The sequence below is a fragment of the Rhododendron vialii genome, chromosome 2a (assembly GCF_030253575.1).
Source record: "Rhododendron vialii isolate Sample 1 chromosome 2a, ASM3025357v1".
Classification (NCBI taxonomy): Eukaryota; Viridiplantae; Streptophyta; class Magnoliopsida; order Ericales; family Ericaceae; genus Rhododendron; species Rhododendron vialii.
The window spans coordinates 37,046,776-37,059,093 of NC_080558.1; the positions used below are offsets into that span (position 1 = coordinate 37,046,776).

The following is a 12,318-nucleotide window of genomic DNA, read 5'->3' on the forward strand; positions in this document are numbered from 1 at the left end:
TAACTTAATTTTTCAAGAAAAGATTCAAATTATTTTCATAAATTAAAAGAACTCATTAATATCCAGGAAATTGTTTAAATTTTTTTTGGAAGCTTCTTGAAAAAATTGAGTTATTTTCAAGTCATCATTTTGTGGATCGGACAAATATTTTGGAATGGAGATTAATATATAACAAATCCTGATCAACTATATAACTCGATTTTAATCTTTTGAGAAATGTGGTTAGACTAAGGGTTAGTAGATCAGCTGTCGCGGATCGTTGAAGTTGGTATCAGAGCATAACCCTAGTTTACATAGTCCAGATCGTTACATGTCGTGGAACTAAAAAAAAGGGGTTGTGGCGTTATTGCCTATTGATCTTTGAAACTGATATTCCACAAATCACGAACTGGAAAAGAAAAATAGAGAAACCGTAACACCAAAATCTCAGTACCATGGAATTCTCAACATCATGTGGTTGCACATTGCTGATATAGAATACTTAGAGGTCAATTGTCGTGTATGAACCTCGATGCATAGTTGGGCTTTGTTCTTGTTCTTGTTTTTGTGTTTTTTTAGCATCTCGATGCATGTTTTTCTGTGCTTTTTTTTATTTTTATTTTTTATCATCACAAATTTCATTCAAACCGTCATTACGGGCGATCACTGAGGGATTTCATTACGACAATAGATACTAGCTGAGACCAGCTAAACTTAGACGCGAGCTCAAGCTCAATTTGCACAAACAGGGAACCAGATCTGTAGTAAAATTAGAGTGCAGTGCCAATGAAGAAATAGGCAGCACAGAGTCTCGAGACCCCAACGTAGCACAAATCAATAAAAATGAGCACAAATGAAACCTTGAAGGCACACAACCCCGGAGAGGTGCAAAAGCTACATGAAAGGAGGAAAATACCCTACAAAGGGAGGAGAAAAAGCAAAAGAACAATACAAGAGAAACTTCCCCCTTATTTGGCGTTGCCGTGAAAAAAAAAGCGACTTCTTCACTGTCTTAGTGACAACTGATCCTCCGGTCTTCTCATCAAACGTACAAATGCTATTGTCACTATTGAGTTTCCGAACTCAAAGTTCAGCAGGACCAGCACCCAGCGGTGTATTCATTACATAAATGTGAGAACCAAAGAAAAGAGAGACCATTGAAACAGGCAAGACAATTAGCATAAATCTTATACCTTGCCTACAGCTGGCTCCGGAGGAAAATAGAACATTTTTTGTTCTTACGGAAAAGACTCTATTAGCAAATGACAGCAATCATACTGAATTTTCAGTAGGTCATAGCTATCATTCATCCTACCCTGTGAAGAATAGCAGAAGCTAACGGTGCAAGGAAGAGGGACGATGACAAACTAAGCATCCTTGCAGAGGTTCTCGAAACCCATGTATTCATGTCGCTCAATCTTCCCAATCATGTTAGATATACCAACCCCACCTATAAAATAAAACCAAGTTGTATTAATTTCATACACCAACAGTCCCAAAACAGTAAAATTAGAGAGTCGATCATTTTGTCAGGAAAAAACATTTCACCACTCCAACCAATGGGAAAAATGAAGCTCACCTAGGGAGATTGCGCTCACAAAGATCATGAAAGCTAGAATGAAGATGATTAAAGATGCTCTTCCCAGTATGATGATCAGTTTTCTTACAACATGTTGCCCAATAAAAGCAGCGACAGTTGCCACGGCAATAAGGTAGAGAGCTGCAACATGCATGCAATGATAATCAAATTTCTACAAAATTCAGATGAACTTCAGAGTTCAGACGTAGTATTCAGATGCAAATAACCCCGTCTCTGCTTCTCAAATTTTTAGATGATTGAGAACAGAAATTGCCTGTGGAAGTATTTCAACATCGATGCACTAGATGATTTGTGAAGACAACCTTAGGGACTGGTTACATTAAGTGCAGAACCGGTGCAATGACTTACCATAGGGTACTGGAAAACGTTTTAGAAGATAGTATTCTACAACAGACATTGAAGAGGAGAAAGTCATTGCAAAGGTGGCTGTGGCACTTGAAACCTGCACAAAAGTTCTCAAGGAGTTCAGGACCAGACAGAAAGCAAATGCTTGCAATTAACACGAAAGTTGTTCCAACATCACCGTTATTCCCCATTCATTTTCTATGTTAGTTTCAAAAAAATTTATCCTTGTAGGTTACACAGTTTTGAGATCTATATTTTGGAAACTTCATACATCTTTCCATGACGGACATGGAAATTTCAATAAAGCTATTTCTGTCACCCAAAATTTCCCAAATCTACTCCTGTGACTGTTATGTTCAACATATAACACACAATTCTTTGCCCAAACATCAACTACCGAAGTTATCACAGCAACCAAAATAGTGAATTCCTAAAAACTTCTTGAATTATTACAATAATTCAGAAGTATCACTTCACGTTTCACCAAGACAAAAGAGACAATCAGTTATATTTTTGTACCAAGTTTTCAAACTGACCTGGATTCCTCTAAACACTAATGGAAATGGAAAGGCCTTTCTTTTGAAATCCTAGATTGTCATGACGGACACTGGTTCTAGGTGTTAAATAAATCATAAATTAATTGAGAAGGTATAAAGTGCATGAAGCATTAAATTCTTTTAACGGACACTTGGACCAGATTTTCAAAATAAGGCAACACAAATATATCATATAAAACCTAGAAATCAGCCATAGTCCTCTAAAACTGAGATAGCAGTAGTTAAATGATTCAAAACAAATAATGAAGCAAAAAGTAACCACCCTCTTAATTGTAAATTTTATATTATCTCTTCTTTGTCGGCATATTTCAAGAAACAAAAGTGACAACATAACCTGAGGAGGGACTCCCAGCTCTAAAAACAATGGGCCCATAATGAATCCTCCTCCTAAACCAAGCAGCCCACCGACTATACCAGCTAGCACACCACTAGAGCAGTACAATAACAGCTGGTGCACTTTCCAATTAGAGCCATCATCCCCTTTCGATGCAATTACTCTCCTCCCCTTGTACAGATTAATTGCCTCGTACAAAGTTACCCCAACAGAAACGGGGATCTGCAGAACAATGAGTTCACTTAGATGCTAACCAACTTTACAGTTTGTCAAGGTGAAACTCATTACAAAAATCCCACATGACAAACTGTCTTATGGCAGGAAAAAAGGAGAGGATGCGGATATCCTTCTAACATACATATTAAAAAGATACCTGTAATAAGTTCAAGACCCAGTATGCCATTGAACAAGTGGTTGTATAATTCTGTTTTCAATAGACAAGTAACCTCACAAGTCAGAAAATGGAGAAAGTGCATATAAAATATCAGAGAAAAAAAGATGCCAGGACGTACCAAATATGAAGTGCATATAAAATATCAGAAAAAAAGATGCCAGGACGTACCAAATATGAAGGGTGCAAGGAGGGAGAGAGAGAGAGAGAGAGAGAGAGAGAGAGAGAGAGAGAGAGAGAGAGAGAGAACCTTGATGATCTGCAATGCTAGGAATGCAACCCAAACGAAAACAAGAAGCCCAAGTTCCTTCCAGCAAACATTCTCAATTATGCTGACCTGTGAAGTTTATACACATTATACTAGAGAGATATTTGTAACTCAAAGAGTTGCTTGAGGATACTTGCCTCGATGTCCTTGGTCTCCTTTTGGGTGTCATTGCTCGGGCCACCAGAAAGGGGCTTGTATTCTGCTCCTTCTTGACTATTAGCTGATATTACAGGAAATATACATGAATATTCCGCGACCAAAAAAATCATTATCAGCAAGAAGGCCTATTCTATTATGCCTTATAGATGAATACCAGATCAACTCACCCGTCGTCTCCAAATGCTTGGCAGCCTCCTGGAATCAGAAACAAGAAATGATAATCAAAATGAAAGATTGGTTCACAACAACACACATATCCTACGGGCACATGGCACTATATGACACAAAAGAAGTTCAAGTTATTTATACAGCATCAACTTCAATAAATATGGCACAAAGTAGTAAGATGGCAATAGATTAGTAATACCTTTGACGCTAAGCTATTTCTAAAAAGATTATGTCTGATAAAATTGAACACCAAGTCAAACAGTCTCGTTTTCTGTGTGAATTGTAACTGCCTTCGAACTAGTTAATTGCATGAACCTCGTAATACCTTTTTCATAATGGTTTCTTTCTTCCATGTATCAACACCTCTGAAGAAGGCCTTGGTTGATGTGCCTGCAGACCGCCATATCATGTTAAGAGTATCAGTAGAGCAGAAAGGTGAACCAACAATATGAAAATAAAACAAATACTTACCTACGAAGAGAACAATTAGCAGAACTGTAACCATCCAGTCAGCAAAAATCACATTGAAAGCAACACCAATGCTAATACCAAGCATGAGCATTGGTTGAACAAGCAATGCCAAGTCATAGTCAATGATTGGCATGTCAAGTGTAGGATGCCGTAGCTTAAGATTGTAATAAACAGTTGAGGCTGCTGCACCCATGATCATACCTGACAACAGACATAAGGGAAGAGTAATGCAAATCTCTGAAATCCCTAGGGCAATTACTATTAACTACACAGTCTATACCCGAGAAGTTACATGGAACACTGGAAGTAGTCCCCTGAGAAACACCCTTTCTTTTTTTATTCTTTTACTAGGTGTCATGTACGAGACACGTTCCTTTTCTTGATTGTTAAGTGTTAACCAATTTGATAAAGGTGTTCTACAAAGCTTAATCATTTCTATTAGAATGTCACGCCCTAAACTCATCTAAAAGCTTAAGCCGCTAGAGAGAGGGATAAATTAATTAATCATATTCTCAACGCCTTCAATTGCCTCGATCAAATTAACTTCCTCAAAAAGTGAAACTCTATAATGTCCGCGATCTTTTACGTTTGAAGTTGGCTTGCCAGCCATGCTCCCGTTGCCCCCAAATCCTACACTGAACCTACCTGGGACAAGCCATGCCATTTTCGTTCTTTTCCTGGCTGGGCTTGGATTTTTTTTTTTTTTTTTTCCCTGGGGTCAAATCTTGGATTGTATTGGGGCTTCAAACATTTGGCCCAATCTTACTTTACCTAAGGAGGCGTGGGTGGCCAACGGGGGCCTCAAGCCGCTAGGCTACGGCCTCCAATTGTCACGTTACTGCAATAAATCAACTGTCTGCCGTCCAAGTATATCCTTACAAAACTGAAAAAATCTTATAAACAGAGTCCCTTTCACCATGGTACAGAATGAATCCAAAACCAGGTCTTGGCCATCTTCTGTGATTTTATGACACAAAATGAATTTCACATTTGTGAATGTTTGTTATTAGTCCAGACTCCACAAATTCAACAGCAAATGGTCACTGCATTGTCCATTCATGTTGGTTAAAATATTTAAACTTACCTAGAAGTATTATTAAATGAATATGCTTGTCCTTACATTTAGATATTGCAGTTGCTGATTTTGCATCAAACCCAATTATTAGGGTAAGCATAGGAACAAATATTCCACCGCCACCAACACCACCAACACTCCCAAATGCCGCTCCAAAGAATCCAATTATGGTAGCCAAAACAATTCTGAAATCGAATTTCAGTTCCTGTAAATCAGATTCAACAATTGTGTACACTTAAACTTCTGAAAATCAGTTCTTATGTTGGCCGAAAACTTAAATACAAACAGATAACATGAATAAAATAAATGATTCCTAAGATGTCTATTGAATTAATAACCAAAAGGCGGGCGCATTGCCTACACATGCAAATGCATGCATAAGGACGACATATCAAAGTATGTGTATTTACATGTACAAAGCTAAAGTCAAATATAAGTCTTATTCTAAATAAAATCAGCTCATCAGCCATGTGAACATCAACTTCCATCACCATCATAAAATACGAAAGGAAAAATTTCAAAATAGCACCTGACCTTTCACACAAATCACGTATAGGCACATGACCTTTTAATATTATAAAAAAAAAACCTGACATATTTAAGAACTCATCACTTTTTCACCCGTACAGAAATGATGAAATGGCCTACACCTGGCCATTTAGAGGGAAACCAATATACATTTTGGGGGAAAAAAATATTACTCTTTTGATTTCTACCACCAAAACCCACCTGTGGGGCCATGGAGTTATAATATTTTTACTTTTTCTATAACTTTTAGTTTTGTTTTTCTTTTCTTTTTTTCGCGTTTGTTAGTTTTGCATCAACATTTTGTAACTTATTGATTTGTCTCAACAAGACAAATCGGAAAAGTATATATTTTTTATTTTACCCAAATATTTTAGAAAATAACCATTTTAAGTCAAAAAAATTGACTATTTTCCAAAATATTTGGATAAATATATAATTTTTTTTTTGCTTTTCTGATTCGTCTTCACAAGACGAATCAGAAAACAAAAAAAGTGAGCCACAAAACTAAGAAATACGGAAAAAATTCAAATAAGAACAAAATTAAAAGTTATAGAAAAAGTTAAGTGGAATGGGGATGTCCCAAATTCCCAAACATCTCCTTCTTCTCCTTCATTTGCCTCACACGATGTTAAGCTCAGCCGAAAAAAATGGCACACAAATTTGATCCCAAAATGTGCAATAACCAATTCAACAAAAACAAAGAGTTACAATAACCAAGATGAAGCATTTTAAGCATTACTCCCATAACAAACATTGGAACTCCATGGCCCCACAAGTAGGTTTTGACGGGAGATATCAGTAATGTGTTTTTTCCTTATATTGGTTTTCCTTCAAATGGGCTGGTTTTCCTTCAAATGGGCCAGATGTAGGCCATTTTAGCATTTTCATCTATTTTTTTATGAAAAATTAACTGCGGGTGGAAAATTGATGAGTTTTTAACTAGATCATGTGTTTTTTTTATAATATTAAAAAGTCAAGTATCTATACGTGATTTGTGTGAAAGGTGAGTTACTATTTTAAAATTTTCCCAATAGGAAAACGTGAAACGTGTGCGTGCACTTATCTTCTTACTATTCTTTTGTCATCAGGTATATGAAGTCCAATCAATCCACCAAGTAAAATATGGAGAGGAAAGAACCTATCAATATCAATCGCAATACATAGACAGCAGGCTTGGACGAAGTTATCAGTTCTTCCCCACAGCAAGAATATACTAATATTAATAGTATCATAGCATTATTATTCACAAGACATAATACTATTATTTTGTCCTCATGCATGTAAAGGCAAACCCAATCCACTTAACCTACCACCACCTATACCAATAAGTTGATTCAGACCAACTTGTCTGGATGCTGCTAAGGATGGAAGGGGGGTTGCTGCTGCACTGCACCGTGTACTAAGGTTGATCCGGTCGTTCATCTCGCATAGCTCGGATTTAATCTGAACTTCTAAAAATTTTAACCATCTATTATTTCGATTACAATTCGAGCCGTCCATTAACGAAATGGACAGCCGGATCAGCCGCACTATATTGTGTAGTGTAGCCGATCATCCAGCCTCGGGTTTTAAACCGAACAATTGACAGTTAAGATTTGTAGAAGCTCGAATTAAATCTGAGCCGGACGGCCGGATCGGCCGCACTACACGGTATAGTGCTGCAGCAACCCATGTTTTTCAGAGCCCGCTACAATGATCGGGACTGTTCATTCTGTTTAGCTCGTTAAGAGTATCAAGCATACCAAAAATCAAGTTGATTGATTATCATTTGACATGATTTTAGAACACATTAATCTTGCAAAAAAATAAGATTGTAACACCGGGTCAGAACTCATTTCAACCATTTTTTGCAACAGAAATAGGTTCCGAATATGCCTTTCAATTTGATTTTTAAAGTGTTTGCTGTTCTCGATAAGTTCAAAAAAATGAACTGTCCCGATCATTGAATTGGGCTGGGGTCGGGAAAAAGTTTTCCGGGCTGCAATTGTACTCTCCAATCTATTTGAAGGGTCAGAGAAGAACTCGATTTAAAATTACTATCCACAGACTGACCCTATTTTATGATCCAAGAAAAGAAAAAAAAAATACCTGACCTTGTTTTCTATAATAATTTTGTCTTCATGCATATAAAGGCAAACCAAATCCACCCCTCTTTTTGTCTTTGTGAATTTACATAATTAAGCTTTCATTTATGTACTCCCTTACACTTAAAATGACTAACATTGTAACTTCATATCAGACAAAAAGAGGGGTAAAAAGAGAGTGAAAATTACTGCCTAATTGAATTCATAATTTCCACTTACAGGCCAAACGTGTCGGTAACCAGATGATCGATCCGACTGCCACAAGAAATTCACGAATTGCGTAAGATAGTCCGATCCCGACGCTTCCACGGCTGGCGTTTCGGTTGACGCTTGCTGTAATTTCAAGGCTCTTTCGGCTGAAGCAAGCATTGATGCTACAAGAACGCTCCACGATACCATCGAAATCCATCTCAGAACCCTCCGTTTCGCTCCGATTTCCGCCATTCCTCTCTCCCTTGTGTTTCTGTATGTGGAAATGCGTTATAAAGCTCTGTTTCTCTTTGTACAAGTAATGGCCAGAAATAGAAAAGGTAAACCAGAAAACGACCTGAAAAAGGCAATCGAAATGCGCCGGTGAAGGGAATTTAGTTTCGAAGAGATCCAAGCGAGACAGGAGTCCTGTTTGGTTGCCGAGAAACCCGACGAAAATAGGAGAGAGAGAGAGAGAGAGAGAGAGCTGAAGATCCTTGTGTCACTGCGAGGAGAGTGACGTGCGGCGACGATCCGAGAAAGTTTCTGAGACAAGAGGCCTTCCCATTTTACTGTATTTCTTTCTTTCCTTTTTCAAGAAAGGCGCAAAACGTGCGGTAATACATTGATTGTGATTTGTGAACAAAACAACTTGCGGGGCTCACTTCGGATCCTTCACAAATGATGTCAATCGTCTCACTCATGCACTATCATTTGTGCGGGATTCAAAAATAGACCGTACACGCCAATCCGTGCATTACACTCACAACAAATTTTAAATTAATTTTATTTGTCTAAGAAATGAATCACTTCAATAATATAAAAAAAATGGCCGGTAGGAAAAAAATAATAGAAAAATGTGAGCACAACAATAAAAGATATGACCTTTAAAACGTGACCCTCACCACAACAAAATTACAAAAATATCATTGTTGGAATATGACCATTGTAATATAGCCATTGAATTATGAGTGTTACAAAAATATGACCGTTAAAAAAGTATAGTATTTGAAAAATAGTATGAAAATATATAAAGAAAAGGGATAAACAATTATTTAAGTAAAAAAGATAAAAAAAAATTAAATGGAAATTATTTGTAGAGAATAGAATTAAAGTAGAAAGTCTAGTGCAATATGAGTTCAAAAATAACTTGGCTAAAGTAGAAAAGTGCTCTTTTTAAGTACTTCTGTTGAGTGGATGGGTGCATATACTCGAGAGGTGTATGTAACCGGTTCTTCAAAATTTTAAAAAGGTCTCTCTCTAGTATCGTGTGCAATTACTAAGAGAGTACAATCACAAAAAAAGAAAAAGCAAAACACAACACTGAATAATTTTATTGCTCAAGTCTCAATACATAACCGGTAGCAGCCTCCTTTTATAGAAGAGAGGAGATGACGCCTTGCCTGGGAAGGTTCCAGGAAAGTCACTATTGCTCACTATTACTACACATATGACATATTACTACATCCTATCCTAGACAAATACAAGCACGTACTCTAGGAAAGTTCCTCATTACTACTACATTACAAAAAACTACATTACGAACTACTTTACACAGCTCTACTTTGCACAATTTTACCATTCTTTACGAAAATGAGATGACTGAAAGTAAAGCAATCCAGACTTTACTTATCATTTATTTCACTTCATACTTATCACAATACTCCAAACAGTAGAGCGATAGCTGTCACTAATCTAAGTACTACTGGGAAATCATCAGAGTCATACTGTCAGAGCAAAACTCGGTAGGTTGAGTGGTCTCTGTCTCTATTAGAGCATCCTCATTGTAATAAGCAAATGGGTGTGGGTAAACAAATTTAACAACAATGCTCAAAAAATACTCCACATTGTAATAAACAAAGTTACAAGTTTTTTAGCAAATAACCAAATTTCACTCATCTCATAACTAAACTTAACAACTTTTACCAATAACCGAACTCAAAACCCAATAACTCAAAAATACCCCACATAAGAATCGTCTCATCGAGACGTATAATTTGGTGTGACCGGGTGCGTGATTGAAACTCGTTTACGATTGAACAAATGTGTATTGTGGATTTTTTGTTGTTGTTAGGAATGCAAAAATAACCAATGTAGAGGTAGATGTTGTTAAGTTTGATTATGGACTAAATGGCTGAACAAATGCTAACGTGACACATTTTGGTTATTAATTTTGATTATTACCATTGTGGATGCTCTATCCATTTCCCATTGTGCATGATGCTCATTCAGAAGATATCAAATATTCTGTCTCTACGTACTCTTTTGGGTATATTTCATTGAACTTCCAACTTGCAGTTTCCCAATGGAGAAGAAATTGAGGGACCTGTCCTGGATTAATATCGTTGAAGCATGACCCTCACCACAACGAAATTACAAAAATATCACCCTTGGAATATGACCATTGTAATATAGCCATTGAATTATGAGGGTCACAAAAATATGACCGTTAAAAAAGTATAGCATTTGAAAAAGAGCATGCAAATATATAAAGAAAAGGGATAAACTATTAGTGTTTAAGTAAACAAGATAAAGATTAAATAGAAATTATTTATAGAGAATAGAGTTAGAGTAGAAAGTCCAGCGCAAATGTGCAAAGAGTTCAAAAGCTAAAGGTAGAAAAGTGCTCTTTTAAATACTTTGATGAGTGGACGTGTTACTGGCGAAGCCAGCATAGGCCCAAGGGGTCACGTGCTTCTGGAATTTTATCTCCTACACTTTTTTTTTCTTTTCGGTATATCTACTCAAAAAATGTTTGAAAAATTGGAAATTTTGGATATTAAGCTTATTATATACGTTGTTTTCGCATGTTTCCCACAAAATTAATGGACCTCTTAAAGAATTAAATGCTTGTTTCACGGCGGCAAATAACGAATTGCTACTTTGTTTGATATGTTCTGGCTGTTCACTTAGGGAGTGCCCCCTCTGAGTAAAATTTCTAGCTCCGCCCCTACATGTGTGCATATATTGGAGAGGTGCATTCCAAATGGTATGTATGCAACAGGTTTCCACAAATAAGAAGTCACACTCTAGTCTCTCCTAAACTTTGGGAAACAAACACATTTCCATCGCCCGACATCTTCAAATGCACACACACACAATCGCACACATGCATCGAAGCAATGGCGAAGCCAAGAATTGGAGGTGGAGGTGGCACCCAAAAAATCATTATTCTAAATACAGAAAAAAAGTGCACGTGTTCTAACATTAACCACATATCGGCATCCTAAAAAATACATGTTTTCATACGTTACTCGTCCCTTAATAAACTAAAAAAAAGTTTTAAAATATATATATTAAAATCTATGGAATGTGGACATCAGGACATGGATCAACAAACAATATTTTTGTAAAAGAATAGAAATAGTCTTAGATTTGGAGCATTTTTCGATCTCTACTCATTCAAACTCAAATAAGCACAAGTAATTTGTATCATAAAGAAATTCTGTGGTGTGTGATTTTTGAAGAATAAATAATAATGATAGAATTATAAAAATCAAAATATTCGCGAATCCAATATCTATTCACACTCATCGTAAACCATAAAGAAATATGCAGTAATAATCTATTAAACTTGTGAAACAAAATTATGTACAGTAAAAATACTAAACTTGCGAAAGAAAATTTAATGTGCAAATGGGTCAAGTTCTTCTCTCCATTGAGTGGAAATAATCAATTCTAGTGAAAAATTATGCGGAGAGAGAGAGAGAGAGAGAGAGAGAGAGAGAGGGCACCTTTAGTTTAACATCCACTTGGGCCTTTGAAGCTTGGAAAAAAGAAAGAATATGAGCGTGTCCAGGATTCGAAATCTCGAGCGTGTGGAGAATCTAGAGTCATGATCTAACTTGATTGAAAACAGAGACTTGTAAAGAACGAATAGAACCTGTGTAGGAGTTTTTCTATATTTCTCTACTATCTCCTTGATTCTATTCATCAGAGGCTGGAGCTGCATGGCACAAAAACAAAAATACACTTGCACGAATTAAAGAAGATGGTGATATCCATTAATTGGTTGTCATACAATCCGAGGCCCATACCATCGTTAGGAACTCGGGGGTGTAAATATTCCCTCCAGGACCTGTTGGAGGATTTTGGGGAGTGTAGTTTCCTGTCAAAGCACCTGCAAAATTCGGAAGGAACATATGTCATACAATGTGTATCTAATGTGTC

At 36.7% G+C, this 12,318-nt stretch overlaps 1 protein-coding gene and 1 long non-coding RNA gene across 2 annotated transcripts; one reads left to right on the forward strand and one right to left on the reverse strand.

The window, feature by feature from the left end:
• Nucleotides 1–715: 715 nt before the first annotated feature.
• Nucleotides 716–8,403, reverse strand: LOC131316363 (sulfite exporter TauE/SafE family protein 3-like). Its single transcript, XM_058345699.1, has 12 exons — nucleotides 8,179–8,403; nucleotides 5,393–5,552; nucleotides 4,273–4,473; nucleotides 4,127–4,191; nucleotides 3,801–3,828; nucleotides 3,612–3,694; nucleotides 3,457–3,543; nucleotides 3,189–3,239; nucleotides 2,816–3,037; nucleotides 1,928–2,021; nucleotides 1,559–1,699; nucleotides 716–1,429 (listed from the first exon to the last, which is right to left on the reverse strand). Exons 1-12 carry the CDS (start codon nucleotides 8,401–8,403, stop codon nucleotides 1,347–1,349), a joined length of 1,440 nt encoding a protein of 479 aa, XP_058201682.1. The 3' UTR covers nucleotides 716–1,346.
• On the forward strand, nucleotides 8,288–9,493 carry LOC131316364 (uncharacterized). Its single transcript, XR_009197083.1, has 2 exons — nucleotides 8,288–8,418; nucleotides 8,499–9,493. It is a non-coding gene; the product is annotated as an uncharacterized LOC131316364 (long non-coding RNA).
• The last annotated feature ends 2,825 nt before the right edge of the window (nucleotides 9,494–12,318 follow it).